At 38.6% G+C, this 27,715-nt stretch overlaps 1 protein-coding gene across 2 annotated transcripts; it reads right to left on the bottom strand.

Moving 5' to 3' along the window:
* Positions 1–177: 177 nt before the first annotated feature.
* Positions 178–27,637, bottom strand: ALG8 (ALG8 alpha-1,3-glucosyltransferase). Of its 2 annotated transcripts, XM_059929443.1 has the most exons (13): positions 27,522–27,637; positions 22,768–22,846; positions 16,900–17,093; positions 13,760–13,869; positions 12,474–12,541; positions 9,033–9,159; positions 8,668–8,771; positions 7,743–7,863; positions 5,367–5,506; positions 4,015–4,154; positions 2,570–2,667; positions 2,176–2,248; positions 178–815 (listed from the first exon to the last, which is right to left on the bottom strand). In XM_059929443.1, the coding sequence occupies exons 1-13, from the start codon at positions 27,614–27,616 to the stop codon at positions 584–586; spliced, it is 1,581 nt and encodes a 526-aa protein (XP_059785426.1). In that variant the 5' UTR covers positions 27,617–27,637; the 3' UTR covers positions 178–583. The 2 variants fall into 2 exon arrangements, with proteins under 2 accessions (XP_059785426.1, XP_059785427.1); XM_059929444.1 differs by lacking the exon at positions 178–815 and having other exon boundaries at positions 2,176–2,202.
* Positions 27,638–27,715: the final 78 nt, after the last annotated feature.

The following is a 27,715-nucleotide window of genomic DNA, read 5'->3' as shown; positions in this document are numbered from 1 at the left end:
GCTGACAGGCCAAACGGTTCATTAAATATTCTCCCTGGCTTTGTGAGTATTGTCAATGTATAATTTCAATGAAAAAAAAAATCTCCTGGAACAAGGTGTACAGAACAGGGACAGTGCACACCACTTGCTTGTGTGCATGCCAACAGGAAAATGTAGGAGCTGGAAATGATCCAAAAATTTTTTATGCAGAAATACAAAACGGTATTTTATTTATATTTCCCTTAGCACATAATTCTAATTATGCTTTATACCCTGACAATGGTTATCATAGGCTACAGACAATCATGCTGTTGATCAGACTCCCTCCTTGCCTAGAGCAAGCACAGCAGTCTCAATGATCGCAGACAATTTTAATAGGGGAAGGCGAGATTTGTTTCAGATGTGTTTCACTGCTTACGGAGGACAAGTGGCTTCTCACCATGGTGACAATCAGGTTGCTAAGCTGGGCAAGGCCAAGTTTAGAAGAAAGGTCCTCAAACAGATTTACTGAAATGAATGGTTCATGCCACCAGCAACTTTCTTCAAGTTCTGATTAATTTCCCATGAAATAATTGCTTGGAATACATCCAAGCAGTTCCTTTATTCATTGCTTCTTTGTCTTGCCAACAGGAGGGTCAGTCAATACTGAAACATACAGTTTGAACCAAGCATGTGTGATGCCCACTGCACAATACACTGAGGTCAGTAACAAAGGGATAAAGGGGTACTTCAGCTTCCAAGAGGTGAAAGGGAATACAAATTCACAGAAGACTTCCAGAGGCCCCAGGCCAAGGAGGTAGAAAGTTTCCATCCAATTAAAAAGAGGTTTTTCTTTTCTGAAGAAAAAACGAGAGGAGTCTGATTTTAGATGAGTCATTCTGCTTTTGCAAACATTTCTCAGCTAAAGCTTCTCACCTGCACTGTCTTGATGTGAAGTACAGATAAAGCTAGAGTCAAAAGAATGCATAGAATTTCACATTAAAAAAAAATGATAAAGATGTATCATTACATTAACTCAGCAATCCAAATTTACCCAACCATCATCTATGTTGTCACTTAGCTGAAGTTGCTGAGAGAGAATTAGCTATGCATTCGGAAGAGGAAAGGGGGTTGGATAGTGTGATATTGGAATAAGAATATGGTAAACAATACATATTTTTTTGTTTTGGTAAAATAATATAAAACTTGGTATTTTAACCATTTTTAAGTATATAATTAAGTAGTATTAAGTATATAGACAATGTTGTGTCAGTATCCACTTTCAAAACATTTCAACACCCCAAAAAGAATCTCTGGAAACATTAAGCAATAATAACTCCCTAGCCAGCACCACCAATGCTCTCACCGGTCCCCATACCTACTAATTTACCTTCTGTCTCTATGAATTTGCCTAGTCTAGATATTTCATATAAATGAAATCATACAGTATTTGTCCTTTTTGTGTCTGGCTTATTTCACTTAGCCTAAGTTTTCAAGGTTCATCCATGTTGTAGTACATATCAGAGCTTCCTCTTTCTGGATGACTAATATCCCATTATATGTATATATACTATTTTGTTTATCCATTCATTTGTTGATGGACATTTGGGCTATTTCTACCTTTTGGCTACTGTGAATAAAACTGCAATGAACACTGATGTACAAGTATCTGTTTGAGTCCCTATTTTCAGTTCTTTTGGGTATATACCTAAGAGTGGAATTGCTGAGTCATATGGTTATAATTGAGTTTTCATATAATTAAACATTTGAGGTTTCACGAACACAGTCGGATATAATCCATAAGCAAGCTTCAAAAAATTATATAGGTAACATTAAGTTTAGAAAAGAAAAAAATTCCACCCATAATTCTAAGATATGTAAGAATTTTTTACATATCTTTTGGTTTTAAGCATCTGTATTTATGTGGTTTTACTCATAATGCATATTTTACATTCCATTTTTTAGTTTTCATATAAAGTTTTAGTTTAAGCTGGGTAGTCCTTCCTCAAATATTCCCCCAAACTAAAGCCATGACCTGTATTGCCATGTGAGAGTGATGGAATAGGGGTAATTTCTCCTGCTATCTGTTGATATTTTGTAATGTTGTGATGTTACTATTAAAACTTAAAAAATAAAATTTAAAAGGCTTATCAATCATTTAGGAGTAAACATTTCACAAGAGTAAATATAATTTTAAATGCACTTTTTTTAGATTACCTGAATAGAGTCTTCAGTGAGGAAATGCTATAGATGGTAAACAGTAACATGAGTAAGATTTTAATGGGAAGTTCTGTTAAAAGAATAAAAAAGTACATATGATAATTAAGTTGGTAAGAGAAAGGTTTATGGTACTTAAGGGAATATAATCACAATGACACAGCTATATAATGCTGGGAATGCTTTCTGAGCTTAACCGTGCATTTTTGTGACATGTAAAGATACTGAGAATTAGGGACGTGTTGGAGGTTTTATTTAAAAGAATGGATGAGCTCTCTCTAAGAGATTTTAAGGTTGTTTAAATCAGATAGTATTGATCAGACAGTATTGATCAGTAGGCTCTGATGAAAAGGCAAGGCAATTAAATAGATCTCTCTTAAAAGAAGCTACTTACCTGGTGCAGTGAAGAGCAGAGGGAAGAGGGAATAATGTCCTGTCGTGGTCAGAATCAGAAAAATTGAAGCATCTCCTGCTTTTCCCACAGATAAGAGGCTAAAAATAAAAGTTCTTATAATAATTCCTTAAAACATCATATGAAGCTTATACTTGCAAATAGCTGGAATAACCTGCATCGAATATTATTTCTAGAACTGGCTTATGCATAAAATAACATACTGATCTTTGCTACAAGTCCAATTCAATTGAGAATATTAATTTTTTAGTGGGAAACTTTAAGTAATACAAAGAAGAATGCACCACCCTGAGTCATGGAACATTCAAAAAAGAATCTTGCCTCTCTGAGTAACTGCCTCCTCAAAGAAAGGAATATTGTGGGATTGGGAGCTGCCTAGTGGTGGCAGCTAGAGAAACAGGACTTGGAGTTTTATTTCCAACCCTATAGCCCTTCTCTTGGACAATGCCCCACACCTGCTGGTGTTTAATAAGAATTCTAACTAAAGACATTAAAAGTTTTTCTCTATTTTTTAATTTGGAAACTCCAAGTTGCTAAATGAACCCAGACAAGCCATATACTGATCTGACAAATTTGCTTAATGTTCTTTCAGAGCTTAAATGATTTCTCTCAGGATTTAAGAAAAATCTTAAGAAAAAGGCTAATTCTATTACCATCTATCTAATTGGGTTTCAGTTGTATATAAAATGGACACAACTGCAGTTAAAATGCTTTCTTTTTTTTTTTAGCATGGCACAGTGAAAAGATCTTAAGATTCAGCATGATAAGATTCAGGTTTACGTCCTAACCCTGCTATTTGCTAGCTGTGTGACTTTGGATAAGTCACTTAAACTCTGAGCCCCAGTTTCTGCAGATGTGAAGACAGGGGATGATATCCATTTATCCTAATTATCTTAAAGGTTGTTGTGAGGCTCAAAAGAAAGAATGCAAAACAAAACAAAACAACAACCCCCGCCCCAAAAAAACCAACTAGCAACAAAAACAGTTCTGAAAAATCTGAAGTGCTGTATGTGTTAGGTATTATTCCATAATGGACTCAATCCTTACTTTGACTAACAACACTTAACAAGGAAATGTGGGACCTTATTTTCACAGGTGTGATGACACCAAAGTCCATGCTTTTTCCATACTATGCTGCCATTCAATATCCAGAAGTAACAGCCTGGTATCATGGCGCTTAATCACTACAGTACCCTTTACCAAAAAATGCAGGAACAATACAGGCAGTTTTGCATACCTTAGAACCTACACAGGTACAAGGATCCCAAGTTAAACATCCCCATTCTGTCCCGGTATAAATCTGTTCCCATATGTCTTTGCCTTTGCTTATCCCACTGAACATGTCAAGAAGCGACAGATCAAATGGAAAACAATAGGATCACTGTGAAATATGCCAGAAATGTTGACTGACTGAGCTATCTGCTTACCTCATTGGGAGAACTGCAAGGAGTATGGCTTTTTCATGGACGTGCCACCCAAACATGAAGGAGCTCAAGGCACAAAGAATTAGACATCGGAGAAAGCCTCTGGGCCCTTGAGGTTTAAACCAAAGACAGAAAATAGAGGGCTAGAAACAATAGGCAAAGATAAAACTTCAGTATCATTTAAAATAGGCTTTACTGAAACATTGTTCAGGTGAATATAATTTACATCATCTCTGAAAAACAGTAGCTCTTAAGACTATTCTCCATCAAACTGGGATAATTCGCTTTGTGAACGGTCCACCAAAAGTTAACATAAAAACAACTACTCAGGAAAAAAAAAAGGCATTTGGAAATATATATTTAACACATTAAAATTAATTCTACTCATCAAAATTAATATGAAATGATAATTAAGTTCTAGGATATCCAGTATAACTCATATTACACCTTCATAATTAGTTAATTAATAGTCACTGAACCTATTAGGTCAAACTACAAAAGTTCATTGATATTGTGGAGCTAATAATAAATTAGATCTTAGCATATTAATAAACAAACACCTAACTTTGTGGGCTGGAGTGTAATTTACAACAAAACCATGGCCTTCCATATGCAGCTTACAAGGCTGAAGTTTTAGGAAAAAAGTTTTAAACTCAGAACACGTGGATAAGTAGGCCAACAGAGCTTAACTACCTACCAGTACTGCCATGTAATTAAGTGGGGTCAGGTGTCTTGTGAGTAGACCTGATTGTTTAGAAACCAAAATTAAAACTGAGTATAATTAGATATGATTAAGTTATTTATGTTGAATTTTACTAAAATTGTATCATGAAATTGAGGGCATCATGATCACTAACAAATAAAAACAGCTATGAATGATGCCTATAACAGCATCTGATTCATATAAGATTCTTATCTCATGCTCAGACAGCCATTGTTGACTCTCTCAATTCATTATCATCATCACAAAATATCCATGCAGTACAGACAAATTTAGAGTTTTTATCAGTTAGCCATGGATGAAAACAAAAACCTGATGTCCCTACTACATTGTCCTCTTTCTCCACGGTGTGGTCCAAGTTCCCTCCCCTGGGCTTTTCTTTCTTCCCCATCTGACGGTGAACAGATGGTCTATTAGCCTCTGGTGAGAACCTCTCTCAAAGAGGCTTTACTAGTAATCCTTCCTTACAGTGTTCAAAGTTACCCTAAGAATAGGAAATGCCTCAATCTGCAGCAGGATTACAGCCATGGAATTTATCCTACAGTTGGGAAAACTTGAAAGTTAAAATTCAACCAGCCACACAAAAGAAAAGCAGAGAAAACACAAGAAATGAGGACCACGTGTGAATTCTTACCAATATGGCAATCAGAGTGCAGATAAGGGTGGCCAAGGGTGTCACTGAGGGAAGGACTGTGTGTTGGAACTGCTGAACTAAACCACTTGTCATTGAGGCCCTGGGAATCTTGCTGGGGTCAAGAAGTTTCAGTTCTAAACCTACAGAGTAAAAAGACATTTTATTTTGTTCTGTTTTGATTAATGGCACACCATATTTTACCAATCAATTCCTCGAGGAAAAAGAATAAGCTACTAAATCTTAAGACTGTTTCAAGGTCAAGATTTCATTAACTCAGTCCTGAACCATTCTACCTAAAATGCCTCTAGTTTAGACTGCAGCTGTCTGTATTGGAACAGGAAACCTTGCTGGCAGGCAGCATGAACAGCAATATGCTCTCACCTCTAAAATGAAGCAAGCTTTCTAAAATACAGGTCTACCATGTCACAGGCCAGCTTTGAATCCTTCCTTGCCTATGGGATAAAGTCCACATTCCTAAGCATAGCACATAGTGTCTTCCATGATCTAGCCCCCTCCCACCTCTCCAGCCTCATCTACTCCACCTTGTTAAATACAGCTTGGCCACAGTGAGCCGACATACCACTCTGACACCTGTGTCCCTTTGCATAGACTACTCCCTTTGCTTAGAATGGCCTACTCACTTTGCAAAGTTAACTCCTAATTCACTTACTCATCTGAGAAAGCTCCTAACTCAGGAAGTAGAGCTGATTTTCTTGTGGGCTAAGGTCTGTTATACATGTCTCTGTGCGCACCACACTGCACTGTATCTGTATATATGTTCATTTCCTCTACTATACTCGGTTCCTTAAAGGCAGGAATGACAATTAATTTATTTCTATCCCCAGCACATAGGAGTTCAAGAAATACTTACTAAATGAACCAAGTCTGACGATAATGATGCAAGTCCCAGCCCCAAAAAAGCTAACAGAACAGTCAGGGACAGTCTGAGCAACTGAATGGCCCTGTCTAATGCCACTGAAAATTAGTGAAATGTGGGAAAGGTGTAGACTACCAAAATATTTTCTATTCATTCACCTTGTCCCTTTTTCCTTCAGCCTGCTGATTCTCTCTTAAAGCTAATAACTATCTGCCTGAAACAGAGTTGCCTAACCTGCCACTGACTTTCCATTCACCACATCCTTGGGGAGACAGATATACAAGGTGAGGTACAACAGTTTCCTGACTCAGATAAGGCAAGCAACCCTTGTACCTCATATCATGCTGGTTGTTTAAAGCTTTTAGAAATGTTACGAACTTACTTTATAAGATGCCATGTACATCAAGGCTGGACTCAGTGGGTGAGCAATAATAACAAATTACGATTTCCTGTAAGTACGTAGCCAAAACAGTCATAGCCGCCACCACGCGTTAAGCACCTACCATGTGCCAAGGGCTTTGTAGCCATTACTTTTTGCCCCCCTGAGGCACAGAGAGATGAGTAATGTGCCTAAGTCATACAACTAATAGGTGGAAGAATCGAACCCAGTTCTGTCTGGTTCCAAAGCTCCTGCTACTGACAGCCTAGCACTTCTTTATTGTTGCATTTGTTTCTCACAACAGGTTTTTACGTTTTTAAAGGTTGTAAGCAAAACCTTATGTGGCCTGCAAAGCCTAAAATGTTTACTGTCTGTCCCACTACAGAAAAGTTTACCTGTCCTTCTCTTGATCCTGCCATTTTCCATCAAGCTGGGCTGTATTCACAAATGAGAGACTGTGAGTTGTTCCACAGAGTTATTTTCAGAACCACCTAAAGGTTATAAATTCTTTTTCATCACACCTCAAACTCAAAAGCATAGCCTAAGGTTTCCCTTTCTTCTCAGCTCATGTTAAACTGCATGGCTATCATTCCCTTATTGGTTCAATACCCAGAGTCACAACCTACACATTCTTCTTTCCTGCTTCTTCACATTTTTTAAGTTTAAAACTAAGGTTATAACTACTGAATAACGTTTTGCTTAAGGTAAAATTACGTTCTAAAAATGTCTAAAAAGTTTATTTTTTTCCCAAGGAAAGGAGCAACAACCTCACTGTCACAAAGAGCTTTTATAAGGAATGCAGTCTGCTTCCTGCACTGAAGTCTCAGTCCCTAGAACCACTCCCCTGCTCATTCTGAAAGCTGAAACGCAGGGCTGGAGAACAACCAGCTCAGCCACATTCAAAACACAAGGCAGGTTTTTCCATTTGTCAATGTGACTAGTCCTTTCAATATTCATAGTCTAAGTAAGAAGGCTTAGGGAATTCCATGGCGGTCCAGTGGTTAGGACTCAGTGCTTTCACTGCCGGGGCCGGATTCGATCCCTGATCGGGGAACTAAGATCCCACAAGCCATGCAGCACGGCCAAAGAAAAAAAAAAGTAAGAAGGCTTGCTACCATACCGATGATGGACAGCACTTTGTCCAAAGCGCTGTACAAAGCCCAGAAGTTTGGGGCCCAATATGCATGGCAGAGGCCCCTCTTGAAAGGGAAGAGTCGGGAAAAGACTTGAGGCAGTTGGTTCTGTTGAAAAGAGATTAAACAGTGATCAATCTTTTCTAAATTCAAAAAGAGAACTAGGGTACTGTCTATGGCATAGTGTGTAGCAAGTTATGAGGTCTGAGTTCCAGTTTTTGTTCAAGGAAGTAGTTGTGTGATCCTGAGCAGTTCACAGAACCTCTTTTTTGTCCAACCTTCTCATCTGTTAAGTGGGACAAGATACATCAGAGTACTCTGAATACCAGTCCAATACTATTATAATAATGGAAGAATTTATAAGGGGCAAAGGAGAACACAGACTGCAGCTTTACCAAGTTTACTGAAGAGAAGGGGACGGCAGGGAAGGCTTGATGAGAGATGTAATGTTTCCCAGTTTTAGCAGAAATTAAAACTAATTAGTTGAATTCAGCATGAGGGAAGAAGTGAAAAACGAAAAACATCTGTTGAACATCTGTAACATTCTAGGCACTTTAGAATGTTTGCTGTCAATGAATGACTGTGAAAGCACTGTGAGTATTGATTTTGAGGTTACAACTGAAGTATAGCAAACAAGCAAATTAGCAAATATGGAAATCTGTGACTAATTATTAGCAACTCTGTGTGAGTGTATGTGTCTGTGTGAGACATATAGTTAAACATACAAATATATGCACATACATATTTGCATAAGCACAAAAATGTCTGAAAGAATAACATCCTATCTTTGGGGAGTCATAGTGGGAAGGAGTAAAAAAGGAGTAGTTTTCCTTATTTTATATATTCCTGGCTTTATTATTTTTTTCTAAATAACAACAAACATGTACTCTTTATAACAAATAGAAGACTTACCAAGGCTAGAAAAGGGCCCAACGAAAGAGCAGAAACTAGGAAAACAATTAGTCCCAGGGAAATAAGATGGAGAAAACTGAAGCTGTTCCATCGGATGGACCCATCTACAGAAAAGGAACATTATCATTAACCAGTAGCATGGAAAGCCATAACTTATACAATATGCCAAAACTAGAAGTATCCCATGATAGTACACCAATCTTTATGATGTGGCAAGAGCAGAGAAAAATCAGAATGGGTAAAGGGTTTATAGGATCAATAGCTGAGAGATACCTGTTGTGCCTCATAAAACCCTCTCACAAAGCAAGCCACGAAGTCAAGATAAAATAAAATAAAGAAAAAATAAAATGATCACTAAAACTTGCCTGGTTTATTTGCAGTGAAACAGTAAGATCGTAGTAAATATACACCGTAAGCTGGTGCTACATAGAGGTAGATGTGCTTGAAATGTAGGAGAACAGCAAAGAGAAATGCTCCTTCCATATGCCTTTTCTAGGAGATTTAAAAGGTAAATAATTCAAAATTCAGGGTAGACTAAACACAATAATGTAGTATCCTGGATTGGATTCTGGAACAGAAAAAGGATGTTAGTGGAAAAACTGGTGAAATCTGAGTGTACCAATATTGGTTTCTTACTCTTGATGAATGTACCATAAGATGGTAACATTAGGGGAAAATGAGTGAGGGGGTACAGGAACTCTATTATCTTTGTAACTTTCCTGTAAAGCTAAAATTATTTTAAAAAATAAAGTTTATTAAAAAATAAAAACACTGGAGGTTGGTTGCACAACAGTGTGAATATACTTACCATTACTGAACTGTACATTTTAAAACGCTTAAGATAAATGGGAGAGGGGAGGAAAGAAATAGGTGAGGGAGATTAAGAGATTAAGTACAAACTTCCAGTTGCAAAATAAATGAGTCATGGGTATGAAATGTACAGTGTGGGAAATTCAATAACTATATTGTCATATCTTAGTATGGTGACAGATTGTAACTAGACTTATGTGCTGATCATTTTGAAATGGATAGAAATATTGAATCACTAAGTTGTGTAACTAACAACTAGCAAAAACAAACAAACTCTAAGAAAAAGAGATCAGATTTGTAGTTACCAAAGGTGGGGAATGGGGGAGGGAGAACTGAATGAAGGCAGTCAAAAGGTACAAACTTCCAGCTATAAGATAAATAAGTACTAGGGATGTAATATATAACATGATAAATATAAATAACACTACTGTATGTTACATCTGAAAGTTGTTAACAGAGCAAATCCTAAGAGTTTTCATCAAAATTTTTTTCTATTTCTTTAATTTTGTATCTTTATGAGATGATAGATGTTCACTAAACTTATCGTGATAATCATTTCATGATGTATGTAAGTAAATCATTATGCTGTACACCTTAAACTGTATGTCAGTGCTGTATGTCAATTATATCTTGATAAAACTGGAAGAAAAAAATGGTTTAAGATGGTAAGTTTTATCTTATATGTATTTTACCATATTGAAAAAAAAACATGGTTTTGAAGACATACAGGCATATGTCGTTTTATTGTGATTTGCTTTATTGCGCTTCACAGATACTATGTTTTTTACAAATTGAAGGTTTGTGGCAGCCCTGCATTGAGCAAGTCTATTGGCGCCACTTTTCCAACAGCATTTGCTCACTTCCTGTCTCCGTGCTACATTTTGGTAATTCTTGCAATATTTCAAACTTTTTCATTATCACTATGCTTGTTATGGTCATCTGTGATCAGTGATCTTTGAGGTTACTACTACAACTCACTGAAGGCTCAGATGATGGTTAGCATTTTTTAGTAATAAAGTATTTTTAAATTAAGGTATGCACATTTTTTTAGACAATGCTATTGCACACTTAACAGACTACAGTATAGTGTAAACATAACTTTTATATACACTGGGAAACCAAAAAATTCACATGACTAGTTTTATTGCAACATTTGCTTTATCGTGGTGGTCTGGAACTGAACCCACAATATTTCTGAGGTCTGCCTGTATTTGGAAATACTTAACAAATGAAATATGATGTCCGGGATGTGTTTCAAAATAATCCTCTGTGTGTGCGTGTTTAGATCACTGTACTATCTTCTCCATTTTTGTATATAATTTAAATTTTCTATAATAAAAAGGTTTAAATGTAATATAAGGAGAACAGAGGCAAGTGATTCCAGCCAGCTTTTATACTGAGCCTAGTCGGTTCATAAACTCATTATTTCAACAAATATTTATTAAGTACTAAGTTTGATGCTGAAGTACAAGATACATCATCATAACAACACACTACAAATTCTCCTTAAGGAACCTAGGGAAGTTAATTACCTTCACCCTCTTATAGTTATACAATAGCTGGAGCTGATTTCCAGAGAGGATCTGGGAATGAGAGTACCAATGATTACACATAAAGCTATGCTAACAAAGAATCACTTAAATCTTATATTACATATTAGGTAACATAAACTACAATCAGGCTGAAGGCACCAAGTATTGTGCCAATAGTACTAGATCTAACAAACTACCTAGGAGAATTAAAGGCATTCTGATTTAGGAAGAAAAAAAAAAACCTCCAAACTGAGTTGACTATAACTAAAGAAGTCTGCATTCTACCTACCTCACAGGAATTTTGGAAGGATAAAATGAGATAATGGTCCTGGGGTCCTGGGGTGTGGAAGGATCAAATGAGAAACTGCCAAAGGGAACATGAAAAGCCAAGTTCCTCCTTTCACTGTCTCATCAGGTGTGGTCTAGAATAGATGCGTTAGGAACGATAAGGCAAAAACAATGGGATGCTTCCAAATCTCTCCACCGGTTTTATTATTTATTTAAGATTCAGAGAAAGTCTAGCTGGTTCTATAGCTAAACTTTAGTTCATTTGTTCAACAACCATCCACATTCATTCATTGAACACCAATTATGATCCATGTATAATGTGGCTTTTTATGGTTAAAAGAAAAAAACTTATCCAGACATTTATAGTTGACAAATAACTTTAAGATAGATTATTGAATTTGATCTTTCCAAAGTCCCTGTGAGGTAGGTGGCCCCGTCTTATAAACAGAATGTATCAAGGGTAAATTTTATTTTATGGATGAGAGAACTGAGGCTGAGAGGGTTGAAAGACTTGCCTTGGGTTAATGGTTCCCAAACCTGATGGTGTATCAAAATTCCCTGGAGATTCCTAAAACCCAATCCCAGAGATTCTGATTCAGTGTACAGAGGAGTGTCCCAGAAATCTGAATTATCCGCTTTCCTCCTCTATGAAAGGAGGAAACTTTTAACAACTTCACAGAATAGTTACAAGGTTTACTCAATAATATATTATATATAACGTATCCAACCTGAAGCAGCGAATGCTTTTGAATAACCCCTGTCTGAGTCACACAGCTTATTAGGGTTATTCAGGATTTCAACCCAGGTCTTCTGGTTCCAAATTCCATACTTTCCATTACACTATGCTACATGCTGCTGATGGTTAAGGCCCCACCATCACAGTTACTATATAGTATAAACTGTTGAAGATTTCATTCCTGGATAAATGATCCCAACCAAATATAGAAACTCAAGTTTATTTTAGGCCTGCCATACTCTAACAAGTTTTTAGAGTATAATTTTCTCATCTGTAAAATGGAGAAAAGTATTATTAAAAGAGAAGATGGAATTTGTGAGAAATACTCAATAAAAGTGTCTATAGCACTTGGCAACTCAAAACAGTTGGTCAAATAAACTTACCTATCACCTTTACAAGCTAAAAACCAAACTAATACAATTAGCCTATTTTGTGTTTACCTGAAATAATCGTGCAATAGAGAGTAGCATTAATCCAGATAAAAAACCATTGTACTGGAAATGAATATCTGGACTCAGGTCAAGGAAAGAAAACAGAGGATACCAATTTCACAATGAACTGTGCCAGCAGACGAAGTATAAAAATTGCAAATGCTTCCTTTATAGGTAAATTAAAGACAAAAATATTACTACCAGTTTGGACTTTTCATAAAAGTGTTTTCTATAAACAGCCAAATCCTGGACAAACTTTTAAATTAAAATTTATGTTTAAGAAGAAAACCAGGAAACTTTCCCATATTTTCTGTACCTTAAAGAGCCAGCAACTAAAGGAGTTTTTTGTTTTGTTTTGCTTTTTAGAATCAGGGATGAGAAAGGGACCTAATAGCTACTGAAGGCCACTGCATGTAGCATTCCATTGTTTATAGTACACATACAGTGAACCCGTGAGGTAGTTAGAGCTCAGAGCATTAATCCACTCATGGCCTAACACTACATGAATTTCATAACTGAGATTCAAGACCAGGTCAGACTTAAACCAAAGTCTAGGTGTTTTCTTCCACACCTGGCTACCTGTATGAAAACTGTAGAAATTCGGCTTCTATCATTCGGATTTTAGTTACATTCAGGAACCACCACCCCCACCCCCGTTTTTTCTTTTAAGATTTTTTTGATGTGGACCATTTTTAAAGTCTCTGTTGAATTTGTTACAATATTGCTTCTGTTTTATGTTTTGGTTTTATGGCCACAAGGCATGTGGGATCTTAGCTCCGCGATCAGAGATCAAACCCGTGCCCCCTGCATTGGAAGGCGAAGTCTTAACCACTGGACTGCCAGGGAAATCCCCCATTCAGACCCTTTGCATTTAAGAACTTTGCCTATTAATATGTCATAAGCCAAGATGGCAGAAAAGCATGAAGGCCTGTTTCTATATGGACACTGTGATACGCCGTTTCCTATAAAAGGTATTTAGAATAATGTGTTATAAACTATTAAAGATATGTGTATTAGATTAATCTAAAGACAGTTAACAAGTCCCAGTATACTGCTTTACTGGCAGTTTAACTGGTTCTTGCACGTCACCACTAACTTTTCAGGGACAAAGTGCTCTAACAACCAGAGTCTGATAAAGTTGGGCAGAGACCACAGTTTGGGGAACTGACTAACCCACCCCACATCCACTTTCAAAAGCAGCTCACATTTCAGAATCACCATGACAGAAAGAATTAATCTTATACTTAGTATATATCAAATAAGTAAGGGAACAGTACATAAAACGTCAAGGATACGGTCTACAATTAACAACCCGAAGTTCCACAGCAGTAATACTGATAGAATAAACTTTGGCTTCTCTGTAAGTTCTTTGCCTGCTTTTTTCCCATCAATGCATTTACAGCACCTATATTGGAACATGAGGAAAGAATCAGAAACAAATTTAATCTTCATTAGAACACCATAATACTTCTACAGAGTACACTCTGATATACTCTGATGCATTTGATTAGCCATTCCTGATAAAGTGTCCATGCCATTCTTTTTTTTTTTTAATGTGGAACTATTTTATTTTGAAAATGATGATTAAAAAGTGACACTGAGGCTGAATAGCAGTCAGAAAACCCAGGTTTATATCAACCCAAATATGAAGAAAAAAAAAAGGAAGAAAGAGATGGACGAATGAAGGAGAGAAAGGATGAAGGAAATGAAGCTAGTATTTATGGAGTACTCAGTGCATGCTAGATGCTTTCATTCAGAGTATTAAATTTACTTCTCAAGGACCATGGGAGGTTTTCTTTTTAAAAAGGAGGAAAGGGACTCCAAGAGAATTTCTTGTAGTCCTTCAATATGACTGCACCCAAATCACAGCTCTAATGTTGCCAGTTATTAATAGGGAGGAAAAAGAAAGGTGATGGAGTCCAGTTCTGGTGATGTTGACAATTTTCCAATTAAGGTGTCCTTAGGTGTCACCTCTCCCAAGAAATTCCAATGGGTTGGAAAAATTTTAGTTGCTTCTCTGTCAGTTTATTAGATTAGACACAGGGATTGGGGTGTCCATGCCATTCTTGACTGTTTAAAAAGGTGGTAGCAGAAAGAAAGGCCTCAAGGCCAGTTCCATGTCTCTTTCTCAGCTATGCTGATTTGAAACAAAAGTCTTCATTTTTTTTTTTTTTTGGAAAACAAAGTCTTCATTTAATAAAGCAAACAAACAATAAAACCATCCACCAAAAACCCAAATGTAAGGATTTTGAAAATTGAGAGGGCATACACTATTTTAGTCCTTAAAACTAAAAAATGCAGACCAGAATGATATAGCACTCCAAATTATATATTACGATACCAGCCAAGTTAAGAATAGACCTGTGAGGACTTCCCTGGTGGCGCAGTGGTTAAGAATCTGCCTGCCAATGCAGGGGACACAGGTTTGATCCCTGGTCCAGGAAGATCCCACATGCTGCGGAGCAACTAAGCCCGTGCACCACAACCACTGAGCCCATGTGCCACAACTACTGAAGCCCGTGCACCCTAGAGCCCGAGCGCTGCAACTACTGAAGCCCACGTGCCACAACTACAGAACCCACGTGCTGCAACTACTGAAGCCTGTGCGCCTAGAGCCCATGCACCGCGACAAGGGGAGTCACTGCAATGAGAAGCCCGCGCACCGCAATGAAGAGTAGCCCCCTCTCGCAGCAACTAGAGAAAGCCTGTGTGCAGCAACGAAGACCCAACACAGTCAAAAATAAATAAATTTTTTTAAAAAATATATTAAAAAAAAAAAAAAGAATAGACCTGTGATAGTTTGGGAGAGGGTGGTGGAGGGAATTGAAAAAAAAAAAAAAAAAAGAATAGAGCCACAAACCTGCAGCTCTTGATTGCCCAAATAATTTAAAAAACTCCTATGAAAAAATGTATGTTATTTAAAGGTAGAGATATAGTAATTAAGTGACAATACCAGGTGACAAAACAGTATGATCCCATTTTTATTTTATAAAAATTAAATTCAGATACAGAAAAGAGGCTGAAATAATATGCACCAAAATGTTGATAGTGACAGCTGTAAGTGCAGGAGTATGGGTCATTTTTACTTTGTGTGTATGTATAATTGCTTTCTGTTTTCCAAAATTTTGACAATGAAAAGGATGTATTATTCTATAAAAAGATTTTAAAAAAATGTGTTTCGTTTGAATATCAGCAAATTCTAAAAACAAAGAAATCTAAAACCAAAAGAAGACATAATAAAGATGCAATTAAATAGGGGTTAGCAAAAGGTGTCCTGCTTTTCCTCCATGGAGCCTCAGTTTCCTCATAAATAGAGATAGTAACCTTACAGGGTAATTGAGAAAATTAAGTAAGTTACTAATCTATACAAAGTGCCTTGTTCTAGATTTTTATCTTACTTAACTGTTCCCTCTACATTGTAGATGGAAATGAATTCTACTCCCTCTCTCTGCCTGTATACACTTTCCCTGAGAGTGTGAATTTAAACATTTTGAGTTAAAAGGAGTACATTTACATATCACCTTCCCTTTCAACTCTTGCTAGGTCCTAAAGAGAATGAAGGTCAGGGTGCCAAACAGCAGTTATTCCATGAAAATGAGCAGGGGGTTAAAACATCCCCATGGGACTCTTTACTGAATGGGGCAAGAGTTCAGTCTAGAAGACCTCACAAACAGAAATGATCTATTTATGACAAAGGTCATTGAATGGACACCAGTTACTGCTCTGTCACAATCATACCAGCAGGCTTAAGTATTAGGACAGAATAGAAATCAACATTAAGTGGGAAATCACTACTTGGAAGTCACTGTGCACAATATTCTACGTACGTGTATTCACCTACTTAAAAGTAACTTATAAGTAAAATATGCGAAACATAAAAATATAAAATATAAACATAACCTAAAATTAGTGAAGAGTCTTCGTGAAGGAAAGAATCCAGAGACTACAACTGAAAGCACTCAGTAAGATTTCTTGAGTTTACTAGAATGGAAACTCCATTGGTGGTTAGCATTATGCATATGTATACATGACAGTGCTGTGCTGTACATAGGTATGCATATCCCAAAGAACAGGGTAGGTCATGGCAGCCTCTGGTAGTCTGCTACAAGGAAGGAAAGAGAAGCATGTAGAGCCACTTTGGGCAGGAGAAACGGTCCTGGAACTCTACTTGGGACTTCTTTTCACAACATTCACAATCTCTTGTTCTACCTCTAACTTGTAATCCCACCTTAGCCCCCATTTTCTTCCACAAGATTCAGCTAGACTGCTTGCTGTAATTACTCATTGTGAAGTTTGAAACACAACCATTTTGGACTGTTCTAGCATTTGCTATTATATGAACTTTGTTTGCCCCAAATGAGGAACAAGTTAATACTATTTAATACTATAATATTTCCTCAACACCCTCCACAGGAAATGACATTCTCAGACTTACTCATGGACAGCATACACAAAGAGTGTATCTGTAAAGATGACGGAAAATCTCTGGAAGAGTAAGGTCCTTGAGCTGGAGTAATTCAGATTACGGACATTCAGCATCTCTTGATCAAAATATTTGGCAACATGTGACAGGGCATACTCAAACCATGCAAAAAAGGGGGGGTAATCCAAGGTCCACTCTGAAGTTGCCTGTGGTAAAAATTGAAGATAGAATATATCCTAAGTAACTGAATAAATAAAGAAGGTGCAAAGGTTGGAAATTTTCATTCTCTCATCTTTAAAAAAAACACATGATGAAATTATACTTAAAATATGCCATAAATAGAAAATTTTCTGTTAAGACTGAGCAGAACACCAAAACGTGTTTCCTAAGTTATTTAATACAGTCTTCAATTTCCTTAGAGTCAACTATACTTCACAAGAAATTAATTTGAAAACTTTTAATAATAAACTTGGTTATGACATGGTTCTACTCATCTAAATATAAAAAGGGAGCTAAGGCATAATGAATGATTTACTAGCTTGAGTTCAAGTTCTGTCCCAGAGATTCAATTTCCCTATCTGTAAAATGAGATATTGTGAGGACTAAATGAGTTAATACATATGAAATATGTTTATAAACGACAAAATGCTACACTGATGCTACTTATCTTTTGTTCCACTAGGTCATGAGATCCTTGAGAGCAGAAACCACTCTGTCATTTCTGTATCCTGAGCACTTATTAAGTTCCTGATATATTATATAATCATTAGTTAAATGAATGAATGGTCACTAATGATTAAATGAAAATATAGATCTTATAAAAACATATAAACTTTATATAAAAATATAAACTATATATGAACTTTATGATAACTATATTTTGTTGTTTTGTTTCAGTTTCTGCATTCATACAAGGATGACAGTACCTACTTCATGGGTTATTAAATTTTACATATATATATATACACAGACACAGTATTGAACCAGATATAAACTAAGTATCAGTAAATATTATTAATTGTTATCATTTAAAACATTACTATCCTCATAGCATGTCCCTAAAACTAAACCTGATCTTGCACCTAGAAGAGCTGAGACAGTAATAATCTCCCTACTCTGCATTTGTTGCTCTTTTCAATGGAAAACTCCTCTCCTTCTGGAAGTGCACTAAGGGTTCACTGGGTACTAACTGAGTGCCCACAGGGACTACTATTTAGGGTCTCTCTATAGTATAAAATGAGGCAAGAGAGACTCAAACTACTTATTAGCTCTTTGTTCATGATAAGGATGAATGAAAACTTTAGGTCTCAATAAGAAGTAGCCTATTTACTCCCCCTGCAGGTATAAAATGCAAAGGCCAACCCAGAGGCTCTCTGTCTAGGGCACTCAGGCTATGAACCCACCCATTAAATTTTCCTTTATGAAAAGTTCCTTCTCTAATCCCAAATCTCCAATGTGGGGTGATGACCCACTGAACTATGGAAAGAAAAATGAGAAATTCTATTTTTTACTCTTATCCTTCTTAATTTCTGTTTTTAAAAGTATATTAATAGGGCTTTGCCTTTATAATTTATAAAGACCTCTTGGGTAGTGAATGCTCAAAAATGATTTCTGGCTAGGGTATATATTTTTTAAAAAGTTTAGAAATTACTGGTCCATACAATTTCAAGAAATTCAACATGAATCTAGACTTTATTAACATCTGTGGTTTCCAGCCACAGTTTCTATGTCAGAGCTCACTCTACCCTTAAAGAGCCATTTATTTTATTGGAAGTCTAAAAGATTTTCCTACTTTATTTTATCGACATATTTATTACTTTAAATAAAATGGGGAACAGAAAGCATGAAAAGAGTTGGGAGAAGGAACAGGTGCTGCCCGAGATGGTCATTTATCCAAAACAAAACGTCCCTGTCCTTCCCTTGCCGTCCCCAATCCCACACCCCTCAGGCACCCTCTGTATGTTGCTCCTTCTCCCCACAGAGACTTCCCAAACCTAGCCCAGGAGGCCCTCCTGACCTCAGGGATTTCCAGCTGGGGCCATCATCTTACCTAAACAGCTTCTGGGAAGCCAGGAAAGTGATTAGCTAACATTTCCTCCCAAGTGAAGAGTTCTGTCACTTATATGTGGTAGAGCTGGGGCTCAAATCTGGGTCTCCGACTCCAAATCCATTAGCTCGGGAAGCTACCACAACAGAGCTGCTTCCTCAAGTACAAAAACATCCAACCTCATTTTTACATATGAAGATGTAAAAATTAATAAACAGAAACCTCAATTAAGATAGAATCAGGAGGCCAGAAGGGGGAGGTCTCAGGCCCTAGGAGGACAGCAGAGCCCAACAGCAAGAAGAAAGTCTCTTCCTTCCTGCAAAGAGCTCAGACTGTCACAACTCAGCCAATGAAAAGCCATGGACTCTGTTTACTCTAGCCCCCCCAACTTCCTTTTTCCCTCTTTGAAAGAATTCTCCTTCCCTCGCTATGCGCTGCTACTGCTACGCGGGGACTTGCACATGACTCGCTATGGTTGCAGACCCTGAATTGCTATTTTCTGCTGATCCTGAATAAACCCATTTTTGCTGGAGAAGTAACTGGCAGTCTACTTGTTTTAAGTCAACAAAGATTCAAAACAATTATGTCCATTCCACGAATATTTATTATGGGTCTTTTTAATGTCTTTCCCAACCAATCGACCAATCAATTTAATTTGAGTCCAGAACAGAACGGTAGGCTAGAAGTCAAAGCTAAGAAGGGCTCTACAAAACAATCCACTGCTCACATGTCCACTCTCCTTAGTATGGCAGAAAGACCTTCCAGACCTGAGGCATGTGCCTCTCCAGCCTTATATCCTACTGTGAACCTCGCACTTGAGTTTTGTTTCTTGTTGATTTCTTTTGTTGTTATTGCTGAGGAGGGCAGGAAGAACAAAGAAGTATACCATTACTAGAATCTCTTTTACATAAACCTCTTCTATCTAAAACAAGCCAATAACAGGAGGCAGCTCTGGCCTAAATACAGTTTTAGGAGTACTAAGATAACAGGTAGTAGTGAAAGTTATAGGAGTAAATGAGAGAACAGCCAGAAAGAATTATAGAATTAAAAGAAAAAGGGCAGCAACTAACACAACAATGTAAAGCAATTATACTCCAATAAAGATGTTAAAAAAAAAAAGAAAGAAAAAAGAAAAAGGGACCACAAAGAGAGGCAGAGGGAACCAGTTTTTGAAAGAGTGTGTAGATGAAGAAGAGTGAGCAAAGGAGACTAAGAAGGGATAGTCAGAGAGCAGGGAGGAAATGGTGAGACAGGGGACTGCCTTTTCATTTACAGGTTGAAGGTCATTATATTAATAATGCTAAGTATTAATAAACTTTAATATTTAATGAGCACATTTGTTCTAAGTACTATGCTAAGCACATCATATACATTATATTCATTTCATCCTAATAATTATTTATTATCATTTAATAGTTAGGGATACAGAGGCTTTGAGAGGTCAAGTAGTTTGCCCACAGTTGCCCAGCATAGGTACTAAGTGGCAGAGCTGAAAGTCAAACCTAGGCAGTCTGAAATCACAGCCCAACCTTTGGACCACTAGGCCACACAAAAAGTTTCCTCACTGGTATGCATACATGCAAATGGAAATACTTCACACTAAAGAAACTACTTAAAGTTCCTTAGCATTCTTATGAAATACTTGTAGTGTTATTATGTGAGAAGGAACTTGGTCAATTAGGTCAATTGTTCTCAAGCTTTTTCAGTGCAAAGGACTATTCTGACCTGACCAAAAAACCCAAAAAGCAACAACAAACTCACAGAAGACTTTACAGCTTGTCTTAAAAAAATCTTCCTGACAGCAGAGTGCTGCTTTTGATCAAGTCATTTTTGAGCTGATGTCTGTTTTCCATGAAGTATCATATGCAAGTTAGTAACTCATACCAGAAATAAAAATACAGACATGGTTTTTGTAATAATAGAATAGAATGGTTTGTATATTACCAGACACCTACACATCACATTGGATTATTCCTGTCCTCATAAATCACAAAATGTTAGGGAGAGACAGGATCTTAGAAATAATTCATTCCAAATCCTCATATGCCAGATGAGAAACCAAGGCTCAGAGAGATGAAATGTATTTTCTATGCTGATGCAGAGCCAGGTCTTGAATCCAATTTTCCCTCTTTCCCAATCCAATGTTCTTTCAAAAAGCATGTGGCAAATATTATAATTCCCCATGTATAATTTGGGAAACTCATTTTGAAGTAAAGGGGTTCCCTAATAGTTCCAGAGGGCAGAACTGAATGAAACTGACTCCTCCTAAAACCAAGTTCCCTTGCAGAGTTTATGATTAACCTCTCTATCCAAAACTTTATTCCCTTTCTTGTCCCACCATGTTCTCCTCAGGAATTGAGGAGTATCAAAGAAAAGGGGGGACTGAAACCGAGTAAGACCCTGCGGGGACTACCCAGGTATAAGACCCTCCCTGTCGCCCACTTCTTGTTTGGCCTTCCAAAGAGCAAACTCAAGTAGTTAATGATTAGAACAATAGAGTCACAGGACTCCTAGTTCCTCCTGAATGAATATAGACAACAATTGGACTCATATCTTTGAGTTGTTCTGCAGAAACTAAGACCCCCGCACTCAGTGGAGGATGGTGACTATATGCTGACCACAAGCACATAGACCCCAGACTGGAACCAGAAGGTTGATGATTAAGATTCCCAAAACAAGGACTTCCCTGGTGGTGCAGTCGTTAAGAATCTGCCTGCCAATGCAGGGGACACAGGTTTGATCCCTGGTCCGGGAACATCTCTGTGCGCCTGTGCACCGCAACTACTGAGCCTGTGCTCTAGAGCCCGTGAGCCACAACTACTGAGCCAGCATGCCACAACTACTGAAGCCCACACGCCTACAGCGCGTGCTCCGTGACAAGAGAAACCACCGCAACGAGAAAGCCCGCGCACAGCAACGAAGACCCAAAGCAGCCAAAAAAAAAAAAAAAAAAAGATTCTCAAAACATCACCCTATGACCATACCACCAACGAATTAGAAAAATGTCCGTGAGCTGATCATGCACCCTGTGACCCTCACCCCTACTGTGGCCTTTAAAAACCCTTGCCTGAAAGCCATTGGCAAGTTCACAGTCATCAGCGATGGCAGCTACCACCTGATGGTGAGCTGGTGAGCCCTGAGGGAACTCAGAAAGGAAAGAATACCTGCCACCTAGCAGTTGTCAGACTGCAGCCACTCCCTGCTGTGAGCCCTGAGGAAACTCAGGATGTGAAAATACAGGATACGGCCCCAGATAGCTGAGGTGCATATCAAAGGAATGATTTCTGTGAGCCCAGACTCTTGCATCTTCCCATATATAGAAAAGCGCTTAACTCCTTAACTTGACATATCTGGTTTCTTTAATTAGCAGTAATCTTTTGATGTTCCTGACTGCCTGCCCTTTGTTGCAAAACTATATGTCCTAGCTCCCCCCTTGCCTCCTCAGAGCAGTTTCTCAGAGCTATCTGAAATGCTGTCTCCCAGGCTGCAGTCCTCATTTTGCCCCAAATAAAACTTAACTCACAACTCTGACGTTGTGCATTTTTTTAAGCCAACAAGGTCTTTTGAGCACTAGCTGCCTGTTCTCTTTGCCTGGCGCCCTGCAATAAACACTGTATTTTCCTTCACAATAACCCAGGATCAGTAGATCTGCTTTGTGCGTGCCAGGCAAGGGGACCCAAGTTCGGTTCGGTAACATGAGGAAAGACTACAATTTTTATAAAGATTTATTCAACCTATGATCACAGGGAAAACTGTTTTAATATCAATAATACTTACACGATTTCACACATCATCTTAAAAAAAAACCCAAAAAGGTGAAAATTAAAACTTACCTCATAATACCACTGTGATATTGGCAAACTGTGGGTGATAGCAAGCCAGTTTCGGTGCACTTCAAAATCTGTGGAATGGCTACTCAAAACAATCAGATGAATAAAATGAGATTTCATAATATTTATCAATCTCACATTTCTAAAATTATGCTTTTAAATGGACCAACACCCCCTACATAGTCACAGCTCACTATCCTATAAAGACACAAATAGGTATTTTACATAATCCTGAAACACCTCACTTACCTGGAGACCAGACCTCCTTCTGGAAAAGGTGGGGAACCTATTCAGTAAGATGTTATGGAAAAACCCAAATGAACTTTTTGGCTAACCCAATACTAAGTGAAAAGAGTCTCTGAGTCATCTAAAGCAGTGGTCCCCAACCTTTTTGGCCCTAGGGACTGGTTTTGTGGAAAACAATTTTTCTACAGAGCAGGCAGGGTGGGGGGATGGTTTTGGGATGACTCAAGCACATTACATTTATTGTGCACTTTCCTTCTATTATTATTACATTGTAATATATAATGAAATAATTATTCAAATCACCATAATGCAGAATCAGTGGGAGTCCTGAGCTTGTTTTCCTGCAACTAGATGGTCCCATCTGGGGGTGATGGGAGACAGTGACACCCAAAGTGTGTTGCTTATGTCTGGTCTACTCCGTAAGATGCAGCTTAATTGTCACTTGCCACTCACTGATAGGGTTTTGATATGAGTCTGCAAGCAATTGATTTATTATGGTCTCTGTGCAGTCAAACCTCTCTGCTAATGATAATCTGTATTTGCAGACACTCCCCAGTGCTAGCATCACCGCCTCAGCTCCACGTCACATCATCAGGCATTAGATTCTCATAAGGAGAACACAACTTGGATCCCTCGCATGTGCAGCTCACAGTAGGGTGCTCCTATGAGAATATAGTGCTGCCGCTGATCTGACAGGAGGCGGAGCTCAGGCAGTAATGCGAGCAATGGGGAGCGTCCGGTAATGGTCCGTGGCCTGGAGGTTGGGGACCCTTGATCTAAAGGGCTGACCAAAAGCCCATACTTTTCCTTAAGGGAGGCCCTCAGGCTATTGCTCAGAGGTGACTTATTCTTGTTCACAAACAATTCTAGTAAGATTCATTATCTGGCAAAGGCCTCACACAGAAGCTGGATCTTCAAGGATGAGCAGGAGTTCATCAGACAGAAAAGGTGGGAAAAGACCCCTGCCCTGCCTTTCTCATGTCTCCAAATTCTGTTTACTGGTCCCCCCTCACTATATATAAATATATCCAAGTATGTCCCCTATATATAGGGGAGGAAAATTGTTTTCCCTTCAACCCTTCCAGGTTCTGCGGCTGGTCTAAGAATTAAATTGACCTAAGACAGAATAACAGGAGGAAAAAAAAGACAATTTAAATTACATACATATGTACAGGAGCCCCAAAAGATACAAGATGAGACTCAAAAGGTGGCCAGGTGATTGAGGCTTATCTACCATCATGAGAGCTAAGGAGAGGGGTAGGGGGCTGGGGCTTCAAAGAGGGGGGAAGGCAACTCTTGGGAAGGTGAGAAGAGAATGTTTGGCAAACAAACGTTGCTCTGCCTTGCAGCTAAGTCTCTCAGATGAAAAAGTGATCTCTGGTAATGGTTACTTTCCAGGTACAGGCCTCCTTTCTAATGTAAATTTTCCTTGAAAGTAACTTTTACTGTTTTCAGAGCTTCTCCTATGTCTGCAGTTCCCCAAGATAATAAGTCCCCGAACTTTTTGGCCAACCCAATACTAAGTGAAAAGAGTCTCTGAGTCATCTAAAGCAGTGGTCCCCAACACATCAGTATGGATTTACATTCTATACATACAGCTCTTCCATACCCATCGAGAGGTCACCAAGAACTTGAACCAAAGGATACCAATATAAAAATCCTTACACCAAAGAGGCATATTTTGGGGTGGCATATTCTGGTGCCCTTCACTCCTCTTTAGCAGGAGTTTATTTTTCTGTTTATTACTCTGCTTTACTTCCCTTCCACATCTTACACAGCACCTGATACGTGGATGGGCTCAATACATTCTTGTTGAATTAACCACTCACCAAAGTCAACAATGAGTTCCACAGCAAAACCTGATTTACCTTTTCTAATGTTTTATACAACATTTCCACTGTGACAACTCTCTCGTGAGTTTCTTAGCCAACCCCTTCCATGTCTCTTTCATGGCTTCCCATTACAATACTCAACAAGCAAATGTTGATGTTCTTTCAGGTTCAGTTCTTGGTCTTCTTCTTATGCAGCTTACTCTGCTCTGCACAATCTTATTCACATTTATTGCTTCCACTAAGAACTGTGTAATGATGACTCCCGAATCACAATATACAACCTTGGTCTCTTTCCTGAGTTCTAGAAGAGAGACATCTCCAACTTCCTGCTGACAACGTCACCTGAATTTCCTACAGATTTCTCAAAATCACAATTCACAACTGATCTTATGACCTAGCAATTACATTTCTAGGTATACACTTGTAGGGGAGCAAAATTTGGCAACTCAAAATGTGTCTTTTTGGCATGAGGATTGATTTAAGCTGAATATTTTTAAGAAACAGAAGACTCAGGAAGTCCTTCTTTTTACCTCCCTCTTAGCTGCCTAAAGAATTTATATAAAGAGTTGTTCCCGGAAGAGAGCTATCACCCCTGATATCTGCAAAGAATATGGGCTACATGTGGTGAGGGAAACTCACCAGAACCTAGAGATCAGAGTCCACTCTTGTCTCTTCATGGCCCAGCAAACATTTATATGTGAAGTGCCTTTCTCCCCTTTGAAGTCCCAAACTACTACCCCCAACATCCTCTTTTGCCTTTAGCTGAAGATGGTATTTAAGGTGAGGGGCTTCAGCCATTTTGGTGAGTTACTCCATTTTCCCGAGTCTCTCCCATGTACATGTTATTAAACTTTTGTTTGATGATTTTCTCCTGTGAATCTGTCTCATGTCAACTGAATTCTTAGACCAGCCAGAACCTGACTAGAAAGGTAGAGAAAAATTTCTTCCTCCCCAACATACTCAATAGAAACACATACATATGTTCAAGAAAAGACATGTACTGGGTCTATCTTCAGGCCTACAATTATATGTCAGAGACCTTTCCAGACACCCAATCTAAAGTAAGTCCCCCTTGTTAGTTGCCTTATAGGATCCCATTCTTTCCTTTCATAACACTTAAGACAGCATTGTTAGGTAATTACATATTTGTGTTGATTTATTTCTGGGACTGTTATCTTCACTAAACTACACCCTTTATAGGGCTAGGGATCATATCCATTTTGTCTTCCCCTCTAGTACCTTGCCACAGTACCTGGTTCATAATAAAGCAGTTAGTAAACATTTTGGTGAATACTTTTGCATTTATCCTGTAGCTTTCCTCTCACATCCCAGGGGTTTCCTGTTTGAGAAGCAGAGCATTAACTACAACTACATACAGTCTTAATCCTGAAGCAACAGCAGTATTCAAAATAACAACCCTGAAGACACATTTCTAGGCTGAAGTAACTAAAGCAAGGAACATCACCTTATATCCACGGTTTAAAAAAAAAATTCCCTTTCATTCTGATTTGAAAGGAATTTCCTACATTTTAGAAGGATTTTTCCAATTTGCTTTTACAAGAGAAAGATGTTTCTTATTTGTTTTCAGTTCTGCAGAAAGTTCAATTGACCAACGTCTTCTTTTCCCAAGTCCCTGTAAGTCATTTTGCTGAACCTACATATACACTTCATTGCTTATACACACATCAGTATGGATTTACATTCTATACATACAGCTCTTCCATACCCAATGAGAGGTCACCAAGAACTTGAACCAAAGGATACCAATAAACCAAACACTAAACTGGGAAGGGAGCAAAGGAATGAGGGGAAAAGTCAAGGGAGAAGAAATAGGAAGGATGAACCGATGTGGAAGCCAATATTAATAATATTAATAAATACTGAGTACCCATTGTATACACATTACCACTGCGTGGTATTTTCCTAATGGGATCCCATGCTTTCAGTCTTGGGTCTGCATCCATTTGTCGCACAGCAGTCTAAGCCTGTGTGACCTGACTACTGCCTACCTCATCCTGTGTCACTCTCCTCCTCCTTTACTGCTCTTCAGCCACAATGCTCACTTTCTGTTCCTGGAATGCTCTGAGTTCTTTCCTACCACAGGGCCTTTACACTTACTCTTTCCTATGCCCGAACTACTTTTGACATTGCTTATTCTTTTTCATCCTTCAGCTTTTAACTCAAACATCACCTCTTAAAAGAGAGTAAAGCCTTGCCCGGTAGCCACTCTCTACCTCTTTTACAGACCTCATCGCAATCTGAAACTTTCCTGTTTGTCTATCTGGCCTCACCAACTTCCCCAGAAATGTCTTTCTCAAATGCCTCTCCAGGACTTAGAACAGTGCCTAGCACAGGAGGCAGCTGATAAATACTGTACTGGCTGAATGAATGTTGGAGGTGGGTGTTGTTTATCTGCATGTTAAGGAAGAGGACCTTGAGGTCAGAAACATTCAAGTCAGACAGTGCCAGCCCTGACCCCAGCCATCAGGGCTATGATCTAGTGCACAGGTGAAATAACACTCAAAGGGCGGAGTGGGAAGCATAGCAAAGGGGTAGCAGCGACCACATGACTTCAAGTTCCCTTTCCTCCTCTCACCCAGGGGCATCCACGCTTCTCTCTCCCGCCCTGACCGACCGCGAGGCCTCCCCACCCAGCCCCGGGCCGTGCGGGTCCCTTACTAGGTGGGGATGAGAAGGCATTTGAGAAGAGTCACCCCGAGCGCCAAAGCCGAAAACCAACTGCCACCACCTGTCGCAGCTCCGAGCGCCGCCATTGCTACGGCGCCACCCGCTTTCAATCAACTTGACCCGCCTCCGCGCTCCCGCGCATGCGGGGAAGGCCCTGTGAGGCGGTGCCCGTGAGCTGCGCGCAT

Source organism: Balaenoptera ricei, chromosome 8, assembly GCF_028023285.1.
Source record: "Balaenoptera ricei isolate mBalRic1 chromosome 8, mBalRic1.hap2, whole genome shotgun sequence".
Taxonomy (NCBI): domain Eukaryota; kingdom Metazoa; phylum Chordata; class Mammalia; order Artiodactyla; family Balaenopteridae; genus Balaenoptera; species Balaenoptera ricei.
This window is presented reverse-complemented; position numbering and strand designations above follow the sequence as displayed.